Source organism: Hyperoodon ampullatus (assembly GCF_949752795.1).
Source record: "Hyperoodon ampullatus genome assembly, chromosome: 16".
Lineage (NCBI taxonomy): Eukaryota > Metazoa > Chordata > Mammalia > Artiodactyla > Ziphiidae > Hyperoodon > Hyperoodon ampullatus.
In genome coordinates this window covers 78073628-78101313 of record NC_136929.1, presented here as the reverse complement: position 1 = coordinate 78101313, position 27686 = coordinate 78073628, and the positions used below count along the sequence as shown (strand labels likewise).

The window sequence follows — 27686 nt, the reverse complement described above, 5'->3', positions numbered from 1 at the left end:
TGTACACATGTAATCTTAGACAATGCTGATGTTCTGAGCCATTATCAACTGAAGTCTATCCAAAAGAACCATTTTTATATTGCAAACCCAGATTTTATGAGGGAATCTATCAAAGAAAGGAGACTGGTGGACGTAAAGAATTACGATCCCTGTAAGTCACTGGACACCGCACCAACTCCTGATCAAAAGGCAGGCAGCTCTGGTAAGTATTTCATATCAAGTGCTTAATGTATTAGAGGTTTTATAGTAAATATTTTGGTTTGTCAATGATATTATAGACAAAGGATTGTCCAGAGATACTATGAAAATAAGTAGTCTTATTATTATTTCAGAAAATGGGCAGCAAACTAGTGAGGGACAAAAGACTACTTTAGCAATAGAAATAGATTTCTCAATATTCAGTCTGGTGTGGTGAGATTCAAAATGACTACAAAAACATTCATAATCTCAGAAAACCTGAAGTGTAATTTTTTTTTACTCTATGCAAAATTTATTGCAGTCATACAAAGGTTACATTAGGTCAAATACAACAAATACTATGAGGCAGTTTTGCATTTATTAAAGTACAGTTCAAAGCTTAAATTTACGCATTCTATATACACTAAACATATCTACTGAAGTCACACTGTTCTTCCACTGACATTTGATATATCTGAGTGAAAGACATTAACTTTACAGACTTTTTAACATGAACCCTTAATATAAAACTGTGTACTACTTGTATGTAAATGGTTTAATGGGGAACCCAGTTAATGGGCTTCCGTTGCCCCTCAGTCATCCATTTTGTTGCATATTTTATTTTAAATGCTTAAGGGGTGGGGCAAACTGGTAAGTTTAAATCTGGATACATTACCTAAATCTGCCAATTACCCCCAGTGAATTATAGACGAAAGCTGATTTCATCTGGTTCCAAATACCTATTACTAATAGTTTTGTTTCCAAGAGAATTAACAGAATAAGATTGTTCACATTTTTTCCACAGTGGAACGTAGACCAGAGAAGCTTCCCCTGCAACTTCAGATCTAAAGAAGTGTTAACACCTGTTTAAGCTTCAGTGGAGAAGCCGTCTTGTAGCCTCAGCCGAGTGAGCGAAGGCACAAAAAGAAGCTTTCGTCGTTGTGTCTGATGTGATTCCAGCATCCTGCGTCTCATGCCAGTCACTGAACAACATGATGTAATAAATGGCTGGCCTGTGAAAAATCATTAAAAGCAGATGGTTCACGGAAAGAATTTGCTCCCATGTTATCAGAGAAAAGCCAGTCTCCCACGTACAAGAAGTAGTGAGTTTTCCACGATTTGATCAACCTCATCACAGGATGGACCACAAGGGCTGCTTGTAAACATCTTCCTTGTATTTCTTGTGAATGGGGTGGTATTTAAATCCTTAGACAGTTTACTTGCAACATAACCATAAACAACATCATTCATATAATACATGAAGGCTGGTTCATCACTTCTGGTTTTTCTATTCCAGAGAAAAATGTATCATTTTCAACAACTTTCCTTGCAATTATGTTAACAGCAAATGTAAATGCAGAAGACACACAGTATCTTCCAGGTCCTGAAGTTATCTTAACGCCAGATCCTTCAGGAAAGTGGGCATCAAGCAAAGAGCTGGCAACATGATTAACCTCTTCCAGCTGAAGTTTGCTCCTGTGACGTCCCCACCAACGTCTAACATGTTCATCGTGGAGCCAAGTTCTCCACCCATGTCACACACACTGGGCATCTGATAGAGCATGGGCGTATACTTGAGATTCTTTGCAGACCCTTGAAACGTGAAATTTAACCCCAATTTTTTTTTATATTATCTCATTTACTTTTATTTATTTATTTTAATTTAATTTAATTTTAATTTTTTGGCTGTGCAGGATCTTCAGTTGCAGCGTGCAAACTCTTAGTTGTGGCATGTGGGATCTAGTTCCCCGACCAGGGATTGAACCCAGGCCCCCTGCATTGGGAGCGCAGAGTCTTAGCCACTGGACCACCAGGGAAGTCCCCTTAACCCCAGTGATTTAGACATCCAGTTCCTTAGCATATTCCAAAAACATGCCTGCTGATCTTCAGGGTAGTGGCACACTTCCCGTTACCGCGTTCACCTCCAGTACTACCTTCTGCTGCCACAGGTAGTCAGGCCCTGAGGGAAGCGGAAGGAGATGGCCCGGCTGCTCTGCATCAGCAGCAGCAGCACATGGAGCCTGCGGAGTGCAGAGGTGTGTGGGTGTTGCCGGCACCCCCAGAGCCAGGACAGATGAACCAAGTGAACCTAATGAAATACGGTCTTGGCATTTGGGTGATGGTGTGCAGTTTTCTTCAATTTGACTGCATCGTCACATGTCTTGATATTCACTCCAGCTTTTGCTGCATACTTTATCTGAGATGCCTGCTTGCAAGTACTTGTGTAAATTATGTTTTCTGGGGATACACCCAATTCTTGCACTGCAGCCATGTCAGTTTTACTGGAACAAAGCAAGTCCAGATCCAAGAGCTGCCAAGATCTCGAGTACAGCTGGAGTGGAGTGGCAGTTAACCACGTAGGATGGCTTTATCGGAGCCACTTTGTTCTGCCACTGACTGCGTTTCTTCACAGTCTTTCCAACATCTCCCACAAAAAATGCATTTTCTCCTGTCAGGGTATGTTCATAAACACAGTCATCAATAACATTTGCAAGGGGTGTTCCTTCATCCGACAGGCCAGCTGAGCAGTTCGCATCGCACATCTCAGCCATGTTGCAGAAAGCTGAGAGTCATAACCCAGGCAAAACAAGAGGCCACTAAGCCTTCTGTCTGGGTCCTTAGAATATGCAACCCAACAGACAAGCTAGGAGATGACCCCACTCTCAGCTGGGTTCCCAACGTGGCTCGCCGTTGATGTCGGACTGCTCTCTGCACAGCACTTCTCCTTGGCCTCCAGGTGGTTGTGTGCTTGGTCAGAAAGCTCACCTTGAGATAATAGCCCAAAGCATCTTCTCTTTTTTTGGTGGAATTTTTAAAGAGGGATGTGGTTGCCTTGAGCAGAAACACCCAAGGTGGCTGGGGGGCACCCAGGCCTGTGGAGAGAGACAGCGTGGGTCACGCATGCACCACACCAGCTGTCCTCTCAGTAGAAACCTGCCTCCTTTATAAACCCAAATTTTAGTGTGGAATCTGGCCCAAATGAAAGCCTCTGGACATAGAGAAATGCACTCCTCATCAAAAGTCAAGCAGTTTTTGCAAATCAAAACCACAACAAGGTATCACCTCACACCAATCAGAATGGCCATCATCGAAAAGTCTACAAATAACATGCTGGAGAGGGTGTGGAGAAAAGGGAACCCTCCTACACTGTTGGTGGGAATGTAAATTGATACGGCCATTATGGAGAACAGTATGGAGGTTCCTTAAAAAACTAAAAATAGAGTTGACATATGATCCAGCAGTGGATTTCACTGCTTGATCTTTATCAGAAGAAAATATAAACGTTACTTGGAAAACATACATGCACCCCGGTGTTCATAGCAGCACTATTTACAATAGCCAAAACGTGGAAGCAACCAAAGTGTCCATCAACAGACAAATGGATAAAGAAGGTGTGGTGCATGTATACAATGGAATACTACTGGGCCATAAAAAATAATAAAATTCTGCCAATTCCAACAACGCGGATGGGCCTGGAGGGTATTATACTCAGTGAAATAATTCAGACAGAGAAAGGCAAATACTGTGTTTCCACTTATATGTGGAATGTAAAAAATAAAACGAATGAAGATAACAAAACAAATAAACTCAGATATAGAGAATCAACTAGTGGTTACCAATATGGAAAGGGAAGGGGGGAGGGGCAGGATAAGGGTAGGGGATTAAGAGGAGCAAACTACTGTGTATAAAATAAATAAGGGGCTTCCCTGGTGGCACAGTGGTTGAGAGTCCGCCTGCCGATGCAGGGGACGTGGGTTCGTGCCCCGCTTCCGGGAAGATCCCACATGCCACGGAGCGGCTGGGCCCGTGAGCCATGGCCGCTGAGCCTGCGCGTCCGGAGCCTGTGCTCCGCAACGGGAGAGGCCACAACAGTGAGAGGCCCGTGTACCGCAAAAAAATAATAAATTAAATAAATAAGCAACAAAGATATATCATACAGCACAGGGAATATAATCATTATTTTGTAATAACTTTAAATGGAGTATAATGTATAATAATATTGAATCACTATGTCATACACCTGAAATGAATATAATATTATAGATCAACTATACTTCAACTTAAAAAATCAGGCAGGGGACTTCCCTGTTGGTCCAGTGGTTAAGACTCCACAGTCTCAATGCAGGGGGACGGGGTTCGATCCCCGGTCAGGGAACTAGATCCCACGTGCATGCTGCAACTAAGAGCCCGCATGCCACAACTAAAAGATTCCACATGCCATAACTAAAGACCCCACACACAGCAATGAAGATCCCACGTGCCGCAACTAAGACCCAGTGCAGCTAAATAAATAAATTAATTAATTAAAAGGCAGGCAGTTCTACTTTTTTAAATTAAGGTATTATTGATTTACAATGTTGTGTTAGTTTCTGGTGTACAGCAAAGTGGTTCCGTTATACATAAATGTTTTCAGATTCTTTTCCATTATAGGTTATTACAAGATATTGAATATAGTTCCCTGTGCTGTACAGTAGGTCCTTGCAGGCAGTTCTGATAAATATTAATTTATAAGAACATGATGTATGTTAGATATCATATTGTATGATATCAAGTGAATTATTTATAACAGCTTTAGAAATCTAAATGTTGTGGTGTGATGCAGCCTCTTTAGACAAATGATTACCCAGAACTGCTGTTATGTCAGTCTTTCTTACTGTCTCAGACATTGGTAGCTAAAACAAAATAGGCAGGATAGTAAAGTCCTTTTATATTGAAAATATTTTTCAACATCCAGTAATAAAGTCAGATTCAGAATTACTGTAAATACACTGATGACTTTTGAAATCTCTATAGAACTGGAAAGACATTCTTGCATCGGAAGTTATTCCTATATCATAATAGATAGTGTTACGATTCCTCTATAAGAAAAATATGAAGCAAAAATTGTCTGGCCTCACATAGAAGCCTTGGTTCCCTCTAAACTAGAGCCTCTGCAGTTCCTTCGCTGGTGACACGATGGTGCTCAGAGCTCATTCTGGCCCACAGTAACACTTTTCATGACTATGCTTACCGTAATCTCCAGAATAGAAAAATGCCATTTGAAACTGTGTACCTATCAATCAGTTCTCCTCACATGCCTAATAAATAGAATTACAATGATTTGTTTTCACTATCTTTTAATCTACCTTCCTCTTTTCCCACTTGTCCTTGGATTACTAATAACCAGAGCTAATTTAAGGACACCTGAAAGACTAGCATGGCAGATATGACCACATTCAAGAAGCTTAATAGTTCCAACATTTATTGTTAACTAATTTTAATAAATCTTTGAGTAGTAAATGTGTTTTGTTTGTTTTAATTCTGGAAGTGAAAACTGATGATCCATCCCTGAGCAATTCCACAGAGAAGGAAAATACTGGTGAACTCACTAAGTAATCTACTTCTGATCCTTAAGACTCGACATAGTTGGCAAAATGTTTTGTAAATCTCAGCACAGTATTAAAAGGCTGTTAGTACTTCAGTATTTTTTGTAGTATTTTAATTTATCTTGCTTATCTCTTTTTTAAGCAGAGTCAGATTTATTTATTTATTTGTTTGTTTATTTATTTATTTTTGGCTGTGTTGGGTCTTCGTTTCTGTGCACGGGCTTTCTCTAGTTGCGGCAAGCAGGGGCCTCTCACTATCGCGGCCTCTCGTTGTGGAGCACAGGCTCCAGACGCGCAGGCTCAGTAGTTGTGGCTCACGGGCGTAGTTGCTCCGCGGCATGTGGGATCTTCCCAGATCAGGGCTCGAACCCATGTCCCCTGCATCGGCAGGCAGATTCTCAACCACTGCGCCACCAAGGAAGCCCTGACATACAGTTTTGGCTGTCCTCCCACCCGTCCTGCCCATCACCCCTCACGCACACAGGTGCAGGGTTTCCTTCCTGCTGCGGGGCCTGCCCGCCTCTCCAGTGGCTCCCAACACCCTGATGAGGGACCCTGTGAGCCTGCTGGTGCCCGAGGGAATGGGAGGCTTGTGAGGAGCTGCCTAAAAGCCTCCTCCCACCTTCCTCCCCGATGAGGCAAGAAGCTCAGGACCTGTCCCACTACTCACACTGCAGACGTTGGGCTCTGTTCAGGGCGGTGGGCCCAGGGCCAAGGGGAGCTGGCATCTTTGACTACTCTGCCTTTTGCTGTTTATATATGTATAAACCATCTAAATCTGAAACGGGCTTGTTATAGCTTTACTGGCCAAATCAGTCAGGTCTTGGCCCTGGCCTGCCCTGCTTGTTTGCTTGACGTAATTACAGAAGACAAACCGGGTATCTCCTTACATTGTTACCGGAAACGTATACTAGTAAAACAAAATTTTAAAATGTTTATCAAAATTTAAATCACTATGCGGTGGTCATTTCATAATGTATAGAAATATCGAATTACTATGTTGTGCACCAGGAACTAATATAGTGTTGTAGGTCAATTATGCTTCAAAAAGAAACAAGCAAACTCATGGAAAAAGAGATCAGACCTGTGGTTACCAGAGATGGGGGTGGTGGAAGGGGAGAGTGCGCGAAGGTGGTCCAAAGGTGCAAACTTCCAGTCACACGACAAGTAAATACTAGGGCTGTGATGTGCAGCATGACGAATAGAATAAGTGCTGCTGTGTTACATATGAGAGTTGTTCGGAGACTAAATCCGAAGAGTTCTCGTCACAGGAAAAATATTTTTCTTTTATTTTGTGTCTATATGAGATGATGGATGTTCACTAGACTTACCGTGGTCATCATTTCATTGTGTATGCAAGTCAGATCATTATGCTGTACATCTAAAACTTACACAGTGCTGTGTGTCAATTATATCTCAATAAAACTGGAAGAAAAAATTAAATCACTACCCTCTTTGACCTATAAATTCCGCTAGTAGGAATTCTACTTCTAGAAATTCATCTTACAGAAATATGGACACACCAACACATGGATGTATTATATGTGCATACGTACACAGTGCAGTGGCAGAGCATGTGCAATAGAGCTCATTTCAAAAGTTGTATAAATGGGGGCTTCCCTGGTGGCGCAGTGGTTGAGAGTCCGCCTGCCGATGCAGGGGACACGGGTTCGTGCCCGGGTCTGGGAAGATCCCACATGCCGCCGAGCGGCTAGGCCCGTGAGCCATGGCCGCTGAGCCTGCGCGTCCAGAGCCTGTGCTCCGCAACGGGAGAGGCCACAACAGTGAGAGGCCCGCGTACCGCCAAAAAAAAAAACAAAAACAAAAGTTGTATAAATGGGTGTTTATATATGTATGACATAAAAATCTGTCATGTCATTCCAAACTAGTTACCTTTGAGGAACAGGAACTTTATTTCTATCTTATACATTTTGTAATTAATTGAAAAAATTTTACAATGAACATATAGACTTAATTTCAAAAATACATAAAAGCAGAGTAAATAGTGTAATGAACTTCCTCAAGACTTAGAATGCTTTGTCAAGTTTTTGGACACTTAGAACAGCCTTCTCTTCCCTCTTCTTTTGTTGCTGAGGAAACGGCTCGGCTCTCCTACAGGATGTCCCACATTCTGGACATGTCTGTTTCCATTTCTCTTTCCCCATATTTCTTGTAAACTGGAAATTAGATCTAAAGTCCTGAGTAGATTAAGGATCAGCATTTCTGTCAACATGAGCCGTGAAGGCTGGTTGTTCTACTTTAATAACGCTAACATTGATCAGCAGGCTTCCACTGTGGAGTTGTTTGCCTACAGCCAGCACTCACCTGTGGACAGATACTTTGGCATCCAGTTCCTCGTCAGTCTTTCAGCTAACGATTCTGTTGTCTGAATCATTTTATGAAATATTGTGGTTCTCTATTTTTTCTTCTATACTTGTTAGCTGGAATTCTTGTGAAACAATCAGCTGTCCCCCATCAACTAACGTTGCTTTACAATATTTTTTAAACTTATTTAGAAAAATATATGGAAGCATTAGAATTGCTGTGTGTCTTCCCTTAGAGATGAGAGTGCCTGGAGGGCAGGCTATGGTGTAGCGATCTCTGTGTTCCTAATGCCTAGGATGCCTTCTGTGAGCCAACTCCAACAGCTGGCGCTGCTCTCAAGAGGCGCCGGCCAGATCATAGTCTTAAATGAACTCAGGGAGCCAGCCCATTTAAAAGAGTTAATTTTGTAAATTAAGTTGCCAGGTGAAAATTGACACTCGAGGATGAGGTCATAGCCACCACAGCTGCGGACCTTCAAGGCCCCCTGAGAGGAGCCCAGGGTGGAGATCAGGTGTGAGGCGCTCTGTGCTCTGGGAAAAGCTGGAGAAGGTTTTAGGAGCCCGGTTCTCGCCTCCCCTCACATCTAGAAAGGCACAAAATCATGAACGGGGCGTCCGCTCCTCGTGGCCAGCAGCAGCGCGTGCTTGACCGCTCGTCTCCTGGCCGGTCACCCAGGCCCTGAGCTGCTGAGGCGCTGTCCCCTGGACATAGCTCTCATTTTGCCCCCAAATAAAACCCAACTCGCAACTCTCACCTTGTGCATTTATTTTCGGTCGACAAAGTTCACTGTTAAATAAAAAGCTCGCTGCTACTAAGACTTTATTTGCTTATTTGCAATTCAAAGTGAGAAATATTTCACTTAGCAACTCTGGGCGACAATTCATTTTGAGGGGTGACTATTTTTGTCAATCATTCATAGCGTGTACAAATTACTTTTATCACCTCCTCTGATTTTTCTCAGTGGGAATTAAAAAAACAAAACAAAACCCTACTAGAAATTGGAAAATAAATGTTTTCCTTATCTTTAAACAGCACTCCCTAAAATGTAACAGCACTATGAGCTGTGTTTGACTGGATCCTTCACAGGCGTTAATCGAATCAAAATCACCCAGATAAGGGTCACGTGCTCTGGGCAGCGGGCGGCACGGAGAAGAGAACGCGCCACGAACCTGACCCGCGCGCTGACCCTCTCGCCCCACCCACTTCCCGCCCACGTCCCGCAATCCCCGCCCAGCAGCGCTACAGTGCAGCCTCCCCTCCGCGGCTCCCTCGCCCTCAGCCCACACCCCGCCCACGCTCCTCAAGCCCCGCTCACCGGCGCTACCCCGCGGCCTCTCCTCGCGCCTCCATCGCCCTGCTCTTCCTTCCGCCCGCGGCACCCCCCTCGGCCAGCCCACCCACTTCCTGTGGGTGGTGCGCGCTCCGGCGCGCCCGCCCTGACGTGATTGTTGTGCGCGCGCGTCTCTCCGTGGTCTCGAGCCCGCCATTGGCGTTTTCTGGTCGGCGGCGTCCTGCTGGCGGGGGCTCGGGGCCGAGCGCGGGGCGCGCGTCGCAACCGCTCTCTCCGAGGCTGGCAGAGCTCCGTTATGGCTGCGGCGGAGGCGGAGGGGGGCAGCGCGGCTGCAGTTCCTGGTTCGGGTGCCGACGGCAGTGGCCAGTCGCCCGGAGTCGAAGGAGAGGGAGGAGGAGCGGTGGGCGAAGAGAAGGACGCGGCCGCGAAAGGAGCGGAGGCCGTTGGGGACAGCGAGGATGACGGCGAGGATGTGTTCGAAGTGGAGAAAATTCTGGACATGAAGATCGATGGGGTACGTGCGGGACCCGGGCCGGGAGGAGGCTCACGCGCGGCGGTCGGCGCGGCCGGGGTGGTGCTGCCCGCCCAGGAGGCGCTGGAGGCGGTGTAGACGGATGTCCACGCCGCGAGGACATTGAGAGGAGGCTTCCTTCTTAGGCCCCGTCCGCGCCATCCCCATCCTCGGGGGGGCGGCGTCTCGGGTCTGAGAGCCTGAGCATCCTCGCCCGCTCTCCCTGTGCGGCGTGTGCCAGCAGCCTCGCAGGAGCCTTGAATTCTTCGCCGCGCCCCGCCCGGCGCTTCCCGCTCAGTGTCTCTGTGAAAGCCTTGTTTCACCCTGGTCCCCGCAGAGTGAGGTGCTTCCCCATTTATGCCCTTCAAGCTTATCTTTCTTTACATGTTTGTCTCCTGCTAGATTGTAGGCTCCTTTGGTAGACTATGCTTTTTATTAATTTGTTATCGCTGGCACTTTAATCCAGTGCCTAGCATGCCGTGATTGCTTTGTGTATATCAGATTGTTAAGTGAGTGAATGAATTGTGGGCTGGAGGCTGGGGGAAGGTGAGAGGGTGGGAGGATGGGCAATGGGAAAATAATCTGTTTTAGTAAATAGGTGTAAGATGACCAAAGGCCCTACACGGTGGTCGTTCTGAGAGAGGCCTGCGTACCGCAAAAAAAAAAAAAAAGATTTTCCTGTACAGTGGGGGATGAATAACTGAAATTCAGCGTCATCAATCTTACTGTTAGTTGCAGTAAAGATAGGGACATTTCTATGTATAATTTTCCCAAATACCTTGTAAGCACCTTGAGGTGATAGGTGTATCACCTGCGTTTAACACAGTGCTTGGCAGGTGAAAGCTATTCAGAAAATATTTGGTTAGGAGGGTAATATCTTCAGAATTAAGATGATTCACTTCTTCATACAATATTTAATTTTGCCAGTTCCAAAGAATTGTAGGCACTGTACCTAAAGCCCCACATTTATTTTTATTTATTTATTTATTTATTTTTTTTTTTGCGGTACGCGGGCCTCTCACTGCTGTGGCCTCTCCCGTTGCGGAGCACAGGCTCCGGACGCGCAGGCTCAGCGGCCATGGCTCACGGGCCCAGCCGCTCCGCGGCATGTGGGATCCTCCCGGACCGGGGCACGAACCCGTGCCCCCCGCATCGGCAGGCGGACTCTCAACGACTGCGCCACCAGGGAAGCCCAAGCCCCACATTAAAAAAATTTTTTTCTTTCATTTAAATGGAATCTCACTATATTTGTTTGGTGTGTATCTGCAGTTTTTGCTCAACAATATCTTTGTGAGATTTATTCCATGTTGTTGGAGCTATATTTTCTTTCCTTTTCATTGCTGCATAGTTGTTGGCCCTCAAACAACTTGGGGCCTAGGGGTGCCTGACCCCCGCACAGCTGAAAAGCCACTTATAAGCTCCCCCAAAACCTAACTAATAGCCTTCTACCAGAAGGGGAAGCCTTACCCATAGCAGAAACAGTCAGTTAACACATATTTTGTACATTATGTGTATTGTATACTGTATCCTTAATTAAAAAGTAAACTAAAGAAAAGAAAATATTTTTAAAAATCATAAGGAAGAGAAAATATATTTACAGTAATTTATACCCTAAGTTTACATCTTCTGTTTATGAGATGAATTGCTTGTCAGAACCTATATCAATATTGTCTTATATGATACAAAACACTGTAGATGTTATATGTATTACCAGCACTGGACATCAAAAATGAAAAGATAATGTGAAAAAGTTTATTGATTCATACTTTATGGTAGCCTAGTGTAATCGATAAAATTGCTTCTCAGTAGCCTAGCCTAGACACTAATGAATGAATTGTTAGAAAATTTTTGTGGCGTATGTTATTACAGTCATATTCATAGTACAGTATCAGAAACATTATTACATTTTTAAAGAAGTCACTTACCTGTAATAATCTAATACTCACTTTCTCCAAATAGAAAAGAATATGGTAATATAATTCTTTGAAAGCAAAGTTATAAAACATTAAGAAAACTAACACATTAATTTTACATTAAATATCATTCACCTTATGTCTTTGTAATGACCGACCAGTATTTACATATACTTTATGCATTCATTGCATACCTTTTTCTTAATCATTTCAGTATCTCTGGCTATGTGTTTCATCTGTGACTTTTTTCAAATTGTCGGAAATCTCCAAAAAATTTTCATATATATATATATATATATATTTTTTTTGTGGCTGTGTTGGGTCTTCGTTGCTGCACGCAGGCTTTCTCTCGTTGTGGTGAGCAGGGGCTACTCTTCATTTGCGGTGCGCGGGCTTCTCATTGCAGTGGCTTCTCTTGTTGCGGAGCACGGGCTCTAGGCGTGTGGGCTTCAGTAGTTGTGGCACATGGGCTCAGTAGTTGTGGCTCACCGGCTCTAGAGTGCAGGCCTCAGCAGTTGTGGTGCACGGGCTTAGTTGCTCCGCAGCATCAAAAATGAAACATCAAATGGACATCAAAAGAGATGTGGGATCTTCCCGGACCAGGGCTCGAACCCGTGTCCCCTGCATTGGCAGGCAGACTCTTAACCACTGTGCCACCAGGGAAGTCCAAATTTTCCAGTATATTTATTGAAAAATATCTGCATATAGGTGGACCCCACAGTTCAAACCCATGTTTTTAAAGGGTCAACTGTATTCAGTTGTATGAACATATTACAGTCTCTCTTTTCTACTACCGTTGATGAGCATTTGGGTTGTTTCCAGTTTTTGGCTATTGTGAATAATGCCTCTGTGAATTTTATTGAACATGTCTCCTGGTGTATTGTGCACAAATGTTTCTCTTGGTTGTATACACCTAGGAGTGGAATTGTTCAGACGGGATGCATGTGTCTTCAGCTTTCAGTGGAAACTTTTTGAAATTGGTTGTAACAATTTACACTACTGCTAATGGTTTATGAGAATTCCTTTTGTTAAGCCTCCTATTGGCTCTTGATATTGTCAGTCTTTATACTTTTAGCCAGTACTGGTGGGGTATCTGATGGTATTTCCTACTTGTAATTTATATTTCTCTGGATTCTGCACTAGTAATCAATGTTGAAATCATTGAGCATCTTTTCATATATTGGGTTGGCCAAAAAACAGACTTTTTGGCCAACCCAATACTTATTTTTTGGTCATTTGTTTATCTTTTATGAAGTGTCTGTTCAGATGTCTTTCTACTTTGTCTTTCTTTATTAATTTATTGTATTCTAGATTCAAACCCTTTGTGGGTGATGTCATGTATATCTCTTTTCCTGCTATGTCTTCTTTGGTAAATAGAAGTTCATATGATTAATGTAGAAAAACTTAATATTTGTCTTGATGTTGAGTGCTTTTTATGTCTGGTTTGAGAAATCTTTCCCTACCCTAAATATTCTTTTTTTTTTTTCTGAAAGCTCTGTTGTTTTGCCTTTCAGATTTTATATTTACATTTCACTTGGAATTGATTTTGTGTATAGTGTAATGTAGGGATCAGGTTTCGTTGAGCAAATCTGTCTTTTTATTCTTTAACAATGCCTTGTAAATTTTAGAATCGACTTGTCAATTTCCTTGCACACATTAAAAACTTTGCATTTTTATTGAGATTTGCATTGAATCTGTGGGTAAATTTAGGATCAATTTAATTTCTTTCAATAATGTTTTATAGCTTTCTATGTTGAGGTCTTAGTAAGTTGATTTTTAGGTATAATTGATATTTTTGATGCAGTGGTAAATGGTTTTTTGAAAAGTTTCGTTGTCTTTGTTGCTCATACAATTAATTTTTGTGTATTTACCCTTTGTTAAAGAAATTCCATATATTTCTAGTTGCTAAATACTTTTATTGGGAAAGGATGTTGAATTTTATTAAATTTTTTCCTGCATCTGTTAAGATGATCGCATAATTTTTCTCCCTTATATCACTAATGTGATAAAACTACATTGATTTCCTAATGTTAACTCAACTTTGTGTTCATAGAATAAACCAAAGTTGGTTGTGATATTACCCTTTTTTAATGTTAGATTATATATTTCTTTATTATTTAGTTTATTTCTGCTTTTTCTTTTTTTATAAATTTATTTTATTTATTTTTTATCTTTGGCTGCCATGGGTCTTTGTTGCAGTGCACCAGCTTCTCATTGCGGTGACTTCTCTTGTTGCAGAGCATGAGCTCTAGGCACGTGGGCTTCAGTAGTTGTGGCACATGGGCTCGGTAGTTGTGGCTCATGGGTCTAGAGCACAGGCTCAGTAGTTGTGGCACATGGGCTTAGTTGCTCCGTGGCATGTGGGATCTTCCCGGACCAGGGCTCGAACCCGTGTCCCCTTCATTGGCAGGCGGATTCTTAACCACTGTGCCACCAGGGAAGCCCAACAAAAATTTTTAGCTAATTATCTAGTATATAAAACCTATGAGGGGGCTTCCCTGGTGGCGCAGTGGTTGGGAGTCTGCCTGCCGATGCAGGGGACACGGGTTCGTGCCCCGGTCCGGGAGGATCCCACATGCCGCGGAGCGGCTGGGCCCGTGAGCCATGGCCGTTGAGCCTGCGTGTCCAGGGCCTGTGCTCCACAACGGGAGAGGCCACAACACTGAGAGGCCCACATACCGGAAAAAAAAAAAAAAACCTATGAGGATAGGAGGACGGACCATCTGCTGCCATTTAGTTTGTCCCACTGATTAAGCTAAAAGAAAACGTGGCTACCAAGAAAATAGACATTTGGGAAATTTTGAAAATAAGTTTATAGATCCCAGGGCTATCATGAAATTTCTTAATATACAGCAAAGTCTTGGGCAATATTTGGGTTGACATTATCCATATAAAAAAAACATGTAATTCAGGTTTTCATTTGTTTTGTATACTGCTATACACATAGTGACCCTCAGTAAATATTTGTTGAATGAATGAATGAAGCAAAACTGCTGAAATGAAGGCTGTTAACAATTATCAGTCAGTTAAATCTGGAGCTAAAATTGAGATGTACTCCTTGTACTTGAGAATGATTGTTAATACTCCCTCATTCTCATTGACTAGATCAAACCTAATTGATAACAAGTATTAAATTTATGTGTTCATTACTGCCTTTTTTTTTTAATCATCAGAAAATTTGCAAGAATTGTGTAGAATCTCCCATACGCCTTTACCCAGATCCCCCAGTTGTTGATATTGGCTTTATTTTTTTTCTCTCTTTATTTATATACATTTTTTTCTGGCCCATTTGAAAGTAAATAGTGGGTTTTTTTGTGGTTTTTTTTTTTTTTTTTTTTTTTGTGGTACGCAGGCCTCTCACCGCTGTGGCCTCTCCCGTTGCGGAGCACAGGCTCCGGACGCGCAGGCTCAGCGGCCATGGCTCACGGGCCCAGCCGCTCCGCGGCATGTGGGATCCTCCCGGACCGGGGCACGAACCCATGTCCCCTGCATCGGCAGGCGGACTCTCAACCACTGCGCCACCAGGGAAGCCCCGTAAATTGTGTTTTTTAAGAGCAACTTTGAGTAACACATTTAGCACTATTTTTATGCACACAAAACTAAGGTGGCCCACAGATAAGGATCGTTGGTCTCCGTGCCCTGTTGTTGGGTACATGCAGGCATCCCTCCACTCCCCTGTAGCGGTGTAACTTCTCCTCTAGTATTTGTGCCAAGAGCAGGAGTGCCGCCACGAGGAGCTAAGCAAGCCGCTCTCTCACCTTGGTTTATCTCCAGTTTTAACTGCGCCTTCATAGAAGCTCTTACAAGGTTGTGTATTAATAGTTTTCTCTTTCCACACTCTTTTGCTAAAAAGCACACGCATGCATTTTCAGTTGTTATAATCACTGCCCTGCACCCAGTTATATAGCTGAACCGTTAAACTGACATGCTCTCTCTTTTTTGGGGGGGGGGCACCATGCGGGATCTTAGTTCCCTGACCACAGATCAAACCCACGCCCTGTGCAGTGGAAGCTCGGAGTCTTAACCACTAGACTGCCAGGGAATTCCCAACATAGACTCTTAATTATTATTTTAAAATTATAAAGATTTTCAGGATTATTTCTGAAAGTTAAGAGGCTACTCTTTTCCCACTATTTCTTAGTTTCTAATCCTGTCAGATGCTAATGCTTGGTCTTTCTACAGATGGCAGAATGATTGAAAGGCAGTGTGGGCATGATGGAAGGGTGCAGTGGGAGGGAACAGTGGCTGGCAGTCAGCTTCGAAAGTTTATTGCCTTGGTGGTTGGATGAATAAACTCAGACAAGTGTTAAGAGTGTAGCTAGTATGGTACTCTGCAGTTCGTGCAGAGAACTATTGCATGAGTATGTTCTTGCTTCTCGGTGAGATTGGGTATTGAGCAGAAAAGAAAAATCAGAAATCTGGAAAAGCAAGAATTTGGAATATATATGACAAAGATTTAATAGCCATCGAGTATTAAAAAGAAAGGGAATTCCCTGGCAGTCCAGTGGTTAGGACTTGGCACTTTCGCTGCCATAGCCTGGGTTCAATCCTTGGTCGGGGAACTGATCCCGCAAGCCGCCTGGCAAGGCCAAAAAAAGAAGTATTAAAGAGAAAAATTCTCATAAATGAGCAAGAAAATGGGCAAAAGATACAACAGGTAACTTTAAAATGTTTTTGATGTAGTTTATATATATGCATTTTATATGTGTATCTTAAACTTTTTCATTTCAGCCATTTTTCAGTGTGTGGTTCAGTGGCATTAAGTACATCCACACTGATGTGCAGTCATCTCCACCATCCAGCTCCGGAACTCTTCCATCTTCCCAAGCTGAGACTCTGTACCCATTAAATACTGATTCCCTATTCTCCCTCCCCTCAGTCCCTGGCAGCCACTATTCTCCTTTCTGTCTTCATGAGTTTCCCTATTCTAGGTACTTCATATAAATGAAATTATAAATACTGGATTGGCCAAAAAGTTCATTTGGGTTTTTACAGAATGAACTTTTTGGCCAGTTCAGTATTTTCCTTCTGTGTCTGGCTTATTTCACCTAGCATAACGTTTTTAAGGTTCATCCATATTGTAGCATGTATCAGAATTTCCTTCCCTTTTAAGGCTGAATGATCCATTATATGTGTACACCACATTTTGTTTATATATTCATCTGTTGATTGTTTGTTTGGGTTGTTTCCCACTTTTTAGCTATTATGAATAATGCTGCCCTGAAATGTGTGTTCAGATATCTGTTTGAGTCTCTGTTTTCAGTTCTTTTGGGTATATACCTTGGAGAAGAATTACTGGATTATGAGGTAATTCTGTTTAACTTTTTGAGGAATTGCCAAACTGTTTTCCACAGCAGTTGTACCATTTTAGATTCCCACTATCAATGTGAGAACATTCTCATTTCTCCACATCCTCACCAACACTTGTTACTTTCTATGTTTTTGTTTGACCTAGTGGGTGTGAGGTAGTATCTTGTGGTTTTAAAATTTGCGTTTCCCAAAGGACTAATGATGTTGAGCATCTTTCCATGTGCTATTGGTCATTGGTATATCTTCTTGGAGAAGTGTCTATTCATGTCCTTCCTTTGTCCTTTTTTTGTGTGTGTGTGTGGTATGCGGGCCTCTCACCACTGTGGCCTCTCCCGTTGCGGAGCACAGGCTCCGGACGCGCAGGCTCAGTGGCCATGGCTCACGGGCCCAGCCGCTCCGCGGCATGTGGGATCCTCCCGGACCGGGGCACGGACCCGTGTCCCCTGCATCGGCAGGTGGACCCCCAACCACTGTGCCACCAGGGAAGCCCTCACTTTGTCCATTTTTAGGTGTGTTGTCTCGTTTTTGGGTTGGAGGAGTTTTTTCTTTTTTAATATATTCTGGATATTGATCCCTTATGAGATGTCATTTGGAAATATTCTCTCCAGTTATTTGGGTTTCCTTTTCACTCTATTGATAATGTCCTTTGACGCACAAAAGTTTTGTTTTTGATGAAGTTATTTTACCTATTTTTTCTTTTGTTTGGGCTTTTGATGTTTTGATGTTGTATATATACCTTGCTCAGTTCATATATACATGCTCACTTCATGTCTCTGTGTCACATTTTGGTAATTCTCACAATATTTCACACTTTTTCATTATTTCTTTATTTGTTATGGTGATCTGTGACCAGTGATTTTTGATGTTACTATGGCAAAAAGATTACCACTAACTGGAGGCGCAGATAATGGTTAGCATTTTTTAGCAACAAAGTGTTTTTTAATTAAGGTAGGTACATTGTTTTCTTAGATAATGCTACTGCATACTCAGTAGACCAAGGTATAAACATAACATTTATATGCACTGCAGAACCGATAAAATTGTGTGACCTGCTTTATTGTGATATTTATTGCAGTGGTCTGGAACCAAACTCACAATATCTCTTAGGTATGCCTGTATCCAAGAATTCATTGTCAAATGCAAGGTCCTGATGATTTACCCCTGTGTTTTCTTCTAAGAATTTTATGGTTTTAGCTTTTAAATTTAGGTCTTTGATCTAGTTTGAGTTAATTTTTGTATATGGTGTGAGATAGGGATTTAACTTCATTCTTTCATATGTGAAAATCCAGTTGTCCCAGCACAATTTGTGTCCCTGTTCATTGGACTTGGCACCTTTATCAAATATCAGTTGGCCTTAGATGTGTGGGTTTATTTCTGGACTCCATGTGTCTGTTCTTTTTTTTTTTTTTTTTTTTTGGTACACGGGCCTCTCACTGTTGTGGCCTCTCCCGTTGCGGAGCACAGTTTCCGGACGCACAGGCTCAGCGGCCAAGGCTCACGGGCCCAGCCGCTCCGCGGCATGTGGGATCCTCCCGGACCGGGGCACGAACCCGTGTCCCCTGCATCGGCAGGCAGACTCTCAACCACTGTGCCACCAGGGAAGCCCCATGTGTCTGTTCTTATGCCAGTACCATACTGTTTTTGTTTTGTTTTGTTTGTTTGTTTGTTTGTTTTGCGATATGCGGGCCTCTCACTGCTGTGGCCTCTCCCGTTGCGGAGCATAGGCTCCGGACGTGCAGGCTCAGCGGCCATGGCTCACGGGCCCAGCCGCTCCACGGCATGTGGGATCTTCCCGGACCGGGGCACGAACCCGTGTCCCCTGCATCGGCAGGCGGACTCCCAACCACTGCGCCACCAGGGAAGCCCTACCATACTGTTTTGATTATTGTGGCTCTGTAGTAAAATTTGAAATCAAGAAGTGTGAGTCCTCCAAATTTGTTCTTTTTCAAGATTGTTTTGCCTATTTAGGACCTCTTCCAATTCCATATGAATTTGCAGTTTGTCTTTACTACCTTTGCAAATGAGGCTATTGGAATTTTGATAGGGACCTGAGGTCACTTTGGTAGTGTTGACATCTTAACAGTATTAAGTCTTCCCACCAAAGAACACAGATGTCTTTCCATTTATTTGTATCTTCTCTAATTTCTTTCAGCAGTGTTTTGTAGTTTTTAGTATGCAAGTCTTTTACGTCCTTAGCTAAGTTTATTCTTGACTATTTTATACTTTAGATGCTATTGTAAATGGAATTGCTTTGAGGTGTTTTTTCCTGTTTTTCATTGATTTTCAAAGACTGCACATTGCTTATATAATCAGAAAAAGACCTCAGTCTTTGGTTTATGAGAAAATGGATTGATGGTATTGTGCTTTTATTTGTTTGTTTTAATTTTTTAAAAATTGAGGTATTGGGCTTCCCTGTGGCGCAGTGGTTGAGAGTCCGCCTGCCGATGCAGGGGACACGGGTTCGTGCCCCGGTCTGGGAAGATCCCACATGCCGCGGAGCGGCTGGGCCCGTGAGCCATGGCCGCTGAGCCTGCGCGTCCGGAGCCTGTGCTCCGCAATGGGAGGGGCCGTAACAGTGAAAGGCCCGCGTACCGCAAAAAAAAAAAAAAAAATTGAGGTATTATTGACATTATATATAACATTATAATAGCTTTAGGTGTCCAACATAATGATTTGATATTTGTATGCATCGTGAACTGATCACCACAGTAAGTCCAGTTAACATCTAAAGTTTTTTCTTGTGATGAGAATTTTTAAGATCCGCATCCTTAGCAACTTCCAAATATGCAGCCGGTATCGTTAACTGCGGTCACATGCTGCACATTTATTACACCCTGTGACACATGTATTTTGTAACTGGAAGGTTGTGCCTCTTGACCCCCGTCACCCATTTCCCACCCCCACCCCTGCCTCTGGCAGCCACCGATCTGCTTTCTGTATCTGTGAGCTTGGGTGTTTTGGTTTGTTTTTCTTTTCTAAAATTTATTTATTTATTTATTTTTGGCTGCCTTGGGTCGTAGTTGCTGCGTGCGGGCTTTCTCTAGTTGCAGCAAGCTGGGACTACTCTTCCTTGCAGTGCGGTGGCTTCGCTTCTCTTGTTGCGGAGCACAGGCTCTAGGCACGCGGGCTCAGTAGTTGTGGCTCGTGGGCTCTAGAGCGCAGGCTCAGTAGTTGTGGCTCACGGGCTTAGTTGCTCCGCGGCATGTGGGACCTTCCTGGACCGGGGCTCGAACCCACGTCCCCTGTATTGGCAGGCGGATTTCTTAACCACTGCGCCACCAGGGAAGCCCTGTTTTTCTTTTTATATTCCATGCGTAAGTGAGATCATATAGTATTTATCTTTCTCTAACTGATTTCACTTATTGTTAGGCCCTTGAGGTCCATCCATGTTGTTGCATACGGCAAGACTTCATTCTTTCTTTTAATGGTTGACTAATACTCTGTGTGTGTGTACATACATATATGTGTGATGTATACGATTATATATGTATGTGCTATATATGTGTGTGTCTGTATACACACACTACGTTTTCTGTATTCATTTATTGATGGTCACTTGGATTGTTTCCACTTTTTGGCTATTGTAACTAATGCTGCGGTGAACATGGGGGTACATATATCTTTTCCAGTTAGTATTTTCATTTTCTTTTGATAAATACCCAGAAGTGGGATTGCTGAATCATATGGTAGTTCTGTTTTTAATTTTTTGAGGGTTTTCCATACTGTTTTTCATAGTGGCTACACCAATTTACAGTCTCACCCAAAAGTGCAAAAAAGAGTTCTTGTTCTCCACATCCTCATCAGCACTTGATATTTCTTCTGTTTTTGAGAATAGGCATTCTAACAGGTATGAGGTGACAACTCATTGTGCGGTTTTTTTTCACATTTTTTTTTTACTGGAGTATAATTGCTTAACAATGGTGTGTTAGTTTCTGCTTTATAACAAAATTAATCAGTTATACATATGTTCCCATACCCCCTCCCTCTTGCGTCTCCCTCCCACCCTCCCTATCCCACCCCTCCAGGCGGTCACAAAGCACCGAGCTGATCTCCCTGTGCTCTGCGGCTGCTTCCCACTAGCTATCTACCTTACGTTTGGTAGTGTATATATGTCCATGCCTCTCTTTCGCTTTGTCACAGCTTACCCTTCCCCCTCCCCATATCCTCAAGTCCATTCTCTAGTAGGTCTGTGTCTTTATTCCTGTCTTACCCCTATGTTCTTCATGACATTTTTTTTTCTTAAATTCCATATATATGTGTCAGCATACAGTATTTGTCTTTCTCTTTCTGACTTACTTCACTCTGTATGACAGACTCTAGGTCCATCCACCTCATTACAAATAGCTCAATTTCATTTCTTTTTATGGCTGAGTAATATTCCATTGTATATATGTGCCACATCTTCTTTATCCATTCATCCGATGATGGACACTTAGGTTGTTTCCATCTTCGGGCTATTGTAAATAGGGCTGCTATGAACATTTTGGTACATGACTCTTTTTGAATTATGGTTTTCTCAGGGTATATGCCCAGTAGTGGGATTGCTGGGTCATATGGTAGTTCTATTTGTAGTTTTTTAAGGAACCTCCATACTGTTCTCCATAGTGGCTGTACCAACTCACATTCCCACCAGCAGTGCAAGAGTGTTCCCTTTTTTCCACACCCTCTCCAGCATTTATTGTTTCTAGATTTTTTGATGATGGCCATTCTGACTGGTGTGAGATGATATCTCATTGTAGTTTTGATTTGCATTTCTCTAATGATTAAAGATGTTGAGCATCCTTTCATGTGTTTGTTGGCAGTCTGTATATCTTCTGTGGAGAAATGTCTATTTAGGTCTTCTGCCCATTTTTGGATTGGGTGGTTTGTTTTTTTGTTATTGAGCTGCATGAGCTGCTCATAAATTTTGGAGATTAATCCTTTGTCAGTTGCTTCATTTGCAAATACTTTCTCCCATTCTGAGGGTTGTCTTTTGGTCTTGTTTATGGTTTCCTTTGCTGTGCAAAAGCTTTTAAGTTTCATTAGGTCCCATGTGTTTATTTTTGTCTTTATTTCCATTTCTCTAGGAGGTGGGTCAAAAAGGATCTTGCTGTGATTTATGTCATAGAGTATTCTGCCTATGTTTTCCTCTAAGAGTTTGATAGTTTCTGGCCTTACATTTAGGTCTTTAATCCATTTTGAGCTTATTTTTGTGTATGGTGTTAGGGAGTGATCTAATCTCATACTTTTACATGTCCCTGTCCAGTTTTCCCAGCACCACTTATTGAAGAGACTGTCCTTTCTCCACTGTACATTCCTGCCTCCTTTATCAGAGATAAGGTGACCATATGTGCGTGGATTTATCTCTGGGCTTTCTATCCTGTTCCGTTGATCTATCTTTGTGTTTTTGTGCCAGTACCATACTGTCTTGATTACTGTAGCTTTGTAGTATTGTCTGAAGTCAGGGAGCCTGATTCCTCCAGCTCCATTTTTCATTCTCAAGATTGCTTTGGCTATTCGGGGTCTTTTGTGTTTCCATACAAACTGTGAAATTTTTTGTTCGAGTTCTGTGAAAAATGCCAGTGGTAGTTTGATAGGGATTGCATTGAATCTGTAGATTGCTTTGGGTAATAGAGTCATTTTCACAATGTTGATTCTTCCAATCCAAGAACATGGTATATCTCTCCCTCTATTTGGATCATCTTTAATTTCTTTCATCAGTGTCTTATAATTTTCTGCATACAGGTCTTTTGTCTCCTTAGGTAGGTTTATTCCTAGATATTTAATTCTTTTTGTTGCAATGGTAAATGGGGGTGTTTTCTTGATTTCACTTTCAGATTTTTCATCATTAGTATATAGGAATACCAGAGATTTCTGTGCATTAATTTTGTATCCTGCTACTTTACCAAATTCATTGATTAGCTCTAGTAGTTTTCTGGTAGCATCTTTAGGATTCTCTATGTATAGTATCATGTCATCTGCAAACAGTGACAGCTTTACTTCTTCTTTTCCAATTTGGATTCCTTTTATTTCCTTTTCTTCTCTGATTGCTGTGGCTAAAACTTCCAAAACTATGTTGAATAAGAGTGGTGAGAGTGGGCAACCTTGTCTTGTTCCTGATCTTAGTGGAAATGCTTTCAGTTTTTCACCATTGAGGACGATGTTGGCTGTGGGTTTGTCATATATGGCCTTTATTATGTTGAGGAAAGTTCCCTCTATGCCTACTTTCTGCAGGGTTTTTATCATAAATGGGTGTTGAATTTTGTCAAAAGCTTTCTCTGCATCTATGGAGATGATCATATGGTTTTTCTCCTTCAATTTGTTAATATGGTGTATCACGTTGATTGATTTGCGTATATTGAAGAATCCTTGCATTCCTAGAATAAACCCCACTTGATCATGGTGTATGATCCTTTTAATGTGCTGTTGGATTCTGTTTGCTAGTGTTTTGTTGAGGAATTTTGCATCTATGTTCATCAGTGATATTGGCCTGTAGTTTTCTTTCTTTGTGACATCCTTGTCTGGTTTTGGTATCAGGGTGATGGTGGCCTCATAGAATGAGTTTGGGAGTGTTCCTCCCTCTGCTATATTTTGGAAGAGTTTCAGAAGGATAGGTGTTAGCTCTTCTCTAAATGTTTGATAGAATTCGCCTGTGAAACCATCTGGTCCTGGGCTTTTGTTTGTTGGAAGATTTTTTATCACACTTTCAATTTCAGTGCTTGTGATTGGTCTGTTCATATTTTCTATTTCTTCCTGATTCAGTCTTGGCAGGTTGTGCATTTCTAAGAATTTGTCCATTTCTTCCAGGTTGTCCATTTTATTGGCATAGAGTTGCTTGTAGTAATCTCTCATGATCCTTTGTGTTTCTGCAGTGTCAGTTGTTACTTCTCCTTTTTCATTTCTAATTCTATTGATTTGAGTCTTCTCCCTTTTTTTCTTGATGAGTCTGGCTAATGGTTTATCAATTTTGTTTATCTTCTCAAAGAACCAGCTTGTAGTTTTATTGATCTTTGCTATCGTTTCCTTCATTTCTTTTTCATTTATTTCTGATCTGATGTTTATTATTTCTTTCCTTCTGCTAACTTTGGGGTGTTTTTGTTCTTCTTTCTCTAATTGCTTTAGGTGCAAGGTTAGGTTGTTTATTCGAGATGTTTCCTGTTTCTTAAGGTGGGATTGTATTGCTATAAACTTCCCTCTTAGAACTGCTTTTGCTGCATCCCATAGGTTTTGGGTCGTCATGTCTCCATTGTCATTTGTTTCTAGGTATTTTTTTATTTCCTCTTCGATTTCTTCAGTGATCACTTTGTTATTAAGTAGTGTATTGTTTAGCCTCCATGTGTTTGTATTTTTTACAGATCTTTTCCTGTAATTGATATCTAGTCTCATAGCATTGTGGTCGGAAAAGATACTTGATACAATTTCAGTTTTCTTAAATTTACCAAGGCTTGCTTTGTGACCCAAGATATGATCTATCCTGGAGAATGTTCCATGAGCACTTGAGAAAAATGTGTATTCTGTTGTTTTTGGATGGAATGTCCTATAAATATCAATTAAGTCCATCTTGTTTAATGTATCATTTAAAGCTTGTGTTTCCTTATTTATTTTCATTTTGGATGATCTGTCCATTCGTGAAAGTGGGGTGTTAAAGTCCCCTACTATGAATGTGTTACTGTCGATTTCCCCTTTTATGGCTGTTAGTATTTGCCTTATGTATTGAGGTGCTCCTATGTTGGGTGCATAAATATGTACAATTGTTATATCTTCTTCTTGGATCGATCCCTTGATCATTATGTAGTGTCCTTCTTTGTCTCTTCTAGTAGTCTTTATTTTAAAGTCTATTTTGTCTGATATGAGAATTGCTACTCCAGCTTTCTTTTGGTTTCCATTCGCATGGAATATCTTTTTCCATCCCCTTACTTTCAGTCTGTATGTGTCCCTAGGTCTGAAGTGAGTCTCTTGTAGACAGCATACATATGGGTCTTGTTTTTGTATCCATTCAGCCAATCTGTGTCTTTTGGTGGGAGCATTTAGTCCATTTACATTTAAGGTAACTATCGATATGTATGTTCCTATTCCCATTTTCTTAATTGTTTTGGGTTCGTAATTGTAGGTCTTTCCCTTCTGTTGTGTTTCTTGCCTAGAGAAGTTCCTTTAGCATTTGTTGTAAAGCTGGTTTGGTGGTGCTGAACTCTCTCAGCTTTTGCTTGTCTGTAAACGTCTTAATTTCTCCATCAAATCTGAATGAGATCCTTGCTGGGTAGAGTAATCTTGGTTGCAGGTTTTTCTCCTTCATCACTTTAAATATGTCCTGCCAGTCCCTTCTGGCTTGCAGAGTTTCTGCTGAAAGATCAGCTGTTAACCTTATGGGGATTCCCTTGTGTGTTATTTGTTGTTTTTCCCTTGCTGCTTTTTTTTTTTTTTTTTTTTTTTTTTTTTTTGTGGTACGCGAGCCTCTCACTGTTGTGGCCTCTCCCGTTGCGGAGCACAGGCTCCGGACACGCAGGCTCAGCAACCATGGCTCACGGGCCCAGCCGCTCTGGGGCATGTGGGATCCTCCCAGACCGGGGCACGAACCCGCGTCCCCTGCATCGGCAGGCAGACTCCCAACCACTGCGCCACCAGGGAAGCCCCCTTGCTGCTTTTAATGTGTTTTCTTTGTATTTAATTTTTGACAGTTTGATTAATATGTGTCTTGGCGTATTTCTCCTTGGATTTATCCTGTATGGGACTCTCTGTGCCTCCTGGACTTGACTATTTCCTTTCCCATATTAAGGAAGTTTTCAACTATAATCTTTTCAAATATTTTCTCAGTCCCTTTCTTTTTCTCTTCTTCTTCTGGAACCCCTATAATTCGAATGTTGGTGCGTTTAATGTTGTCCCAGAGGTCTCTGAGACTGTCCTCTGTTCTTTTCATTCTTTTCTCTTTATTTTGCTCTGCATCAGTTATTTCCACTATTTTAGCTTCCACCTCACTTATCCGTTCTTCTGCCTCAGTTATTCTGCTATTGATCCCATCTAGAGTATTTTTCATTTCATTTATTGTGTTTTTAATCAATGCTTGATTCATCTTTAGTTCTTCTAGGTCCTTGTTAACTGTTTCTTGCATTTTGTCTATTCTATTTCCAAGATTTTGGATCATCTTTACCATCATTATTCTGAATTCTTTTTCAGGTAGAGTGCCTATTTCCTCTTCATTTGTTAGGTCTGGTGGGTTTTTATCTTGCTCCTTCTCCTGCTGTGTGTTTTTCTGTCTTCTCATTTTGCTTATCTTACTGTGTTTGGCGTCTCCTTTTTGCAGGCTGCAGGTTCGTAGTTCCCGTTGTTTTTGGTGTCTGTCCCCAGTGGCTAAGGTTGGTTCAGTGGGTTGCATAGGCTTCCTGGTGGAGGGGACTAGTGCCTGTGTTCTGGTGGATGAGGCTGGATCTTGTCTTTCTGGTGGGCGGGTCCATGTCTGGTGGTGTGTTTTGGGGTGTCTGTGGACTTTTTATGATTTTAGGCAGCCTCTCTGCTAATGGGTGGGGTTGTGTTCCTGTCTTGCTAGTTGTTCGGCATAGGGTGTCCAGCACTGTAGCTTGCTGGTCGTTGAGTGAAGCTGGGTGCTGGTGTTGAGATGGAGATCTCTGGAAGATTTTTACCATTTGATATTATGTGGAGCTGAGAGGTCTCTTGTGGACCAGTGTCCTGAAGTTGGCTCTCCCACCTCAGAGGCACAGCACTGACTCCTGGCTCCTCAATTTGGGATGATTCATTGTCTATTCATGTATTCCACAGATGCAGGGTACATCAAGTTGATTGCGGAGCTTTAATCCGCTGCTTCTGAGGCTGCTGGGAGAGATTCCCCTTTCTCTTCTTTGTTCGCACAGCTCCCGGGTCTCAGCTTTGGATTTGGTCCCGCCTCTCCGCGTAGGTCGCTGGAGGGCGTCTGTTCTTCGCTCAGACAGGACAGGGTTAAAGGAGCCGCTGATTCGGGGGCTCTGGCTCCCTCAGGCCGCGGGGGAGGGAGGGGCACGGAGGCGGGGCGAGCCTTTGTCGGCGGAGGCCGGCGTGACGTTGCGGCAGCACGAGGCGCGCCCGTGTGTTCTCCCGGGGATGTTGTCTGTGGAGCCCGGGACCGTGGCAGTGGCGGGCAGCACAGGCTCCCGGGAGGGGAGGTGTGGAGAGTGACCTGCGCTCGCACACAGGCTTCTTGGTGGCGGCAGCAGCAGCCCCAGCGTCCCACGCCCGTCTCTGGGGTCCGCGCTTTCAGCCGCGCCTCGCGCCCGTCTCTGGAGCTCCTTTAAGCGGCGCTCTGAATCCCCTCTCCTCACGCACCAGGAAACAAAGAGGGAAGGAAAAGCCTCTTGCCTCTTCGGCAGCTCCAGACTTTTTCCCGGACTCCCTCCCGGCCAGCCGTGGCGCACTAACTCCCTTCAGGCTGTGTTCACGCCGCCAGCCCCAGTCCTCTCCCTGCGCTCCGACTGAAACCCGAGCCTCAGCTCCCAGCGCCGCCCGCCCCGGCGGGCGAGCAGACAAGCCTCTCGGGCTGGTGAGTGCTGGTCGGCACCGGTCCTCTGTGCGGGAATCTCTCCGCTTTGCCCTACCCAGGGACGTGGGGAGTTTCTTGCCTTTTGGGAGGTCTGAGGTCTTCTGCCAGCGTCCAGTAGGTGTTCTGTAGGAGTTGTTCCACGTGTAGCGGTATTTCTGGTGTATCTGTGGGGAGGAAGGTGATCTCCGCGTCTTACTCTTCCGCCATCTTCCCCGGAAGTCCCTCATTGTGGTTTTGATTTGCATTCCTCTAATAATTAGTGATGTTGAGCATCTTTTTAGCTGTCTCT

At 42.9% G+C, this 27686-nt stretch overlaps 1 protein-coding gene and 1 pseudogene across 5 annotated transcripts in view; one reads left to right on the top strand and one right to left on the bottom strand.

The window, feature by feature from the left end:
* Positions 1 to 1078: 1078 nt before the first annotated feature.
* Positions 1079 to 2729, bottom strand: LOC307064942 (antizyme inhibitor 1-like; annotated as a pseudogene). Its single transcript has 3 exons — positions 2279 to 2729; positions 2022 to 2134; positions 1079 to 1802 (listed from the first exon to the last, which is right to left on the bottom strand). The product of its transcript is annotated as an antizyme inhibitor 1-like (transcript).
* A 6617-nt stretch (positions 2730 to 9346) lies between these two features.
* The window catches only part of MPHOSPH8 (M-phase phosphoprotein 8), a gene marked incomplete at its 3' end in the record, with an annotated part of 57532 nt that continues 39192 nt past the window's right edge, over positions 9347 to 27686 (top strand). For all 4 annotated transcript variants that reach the window (XM_079721606.1, XM_079721604.1, XM_079721605.1 and 1 more), the window contains exon 1: positions 9347 to 9673. In XM_079721606.1, coding sequence (XP_079577732.1) covers positions 9455 to 9673 — 219 coding nt within the window. In that variant the 5' untranslated portion in view covers positions 9347 to 9454. The remainder of the gene's footprint in view (positions 9674 to 27686) is intronic.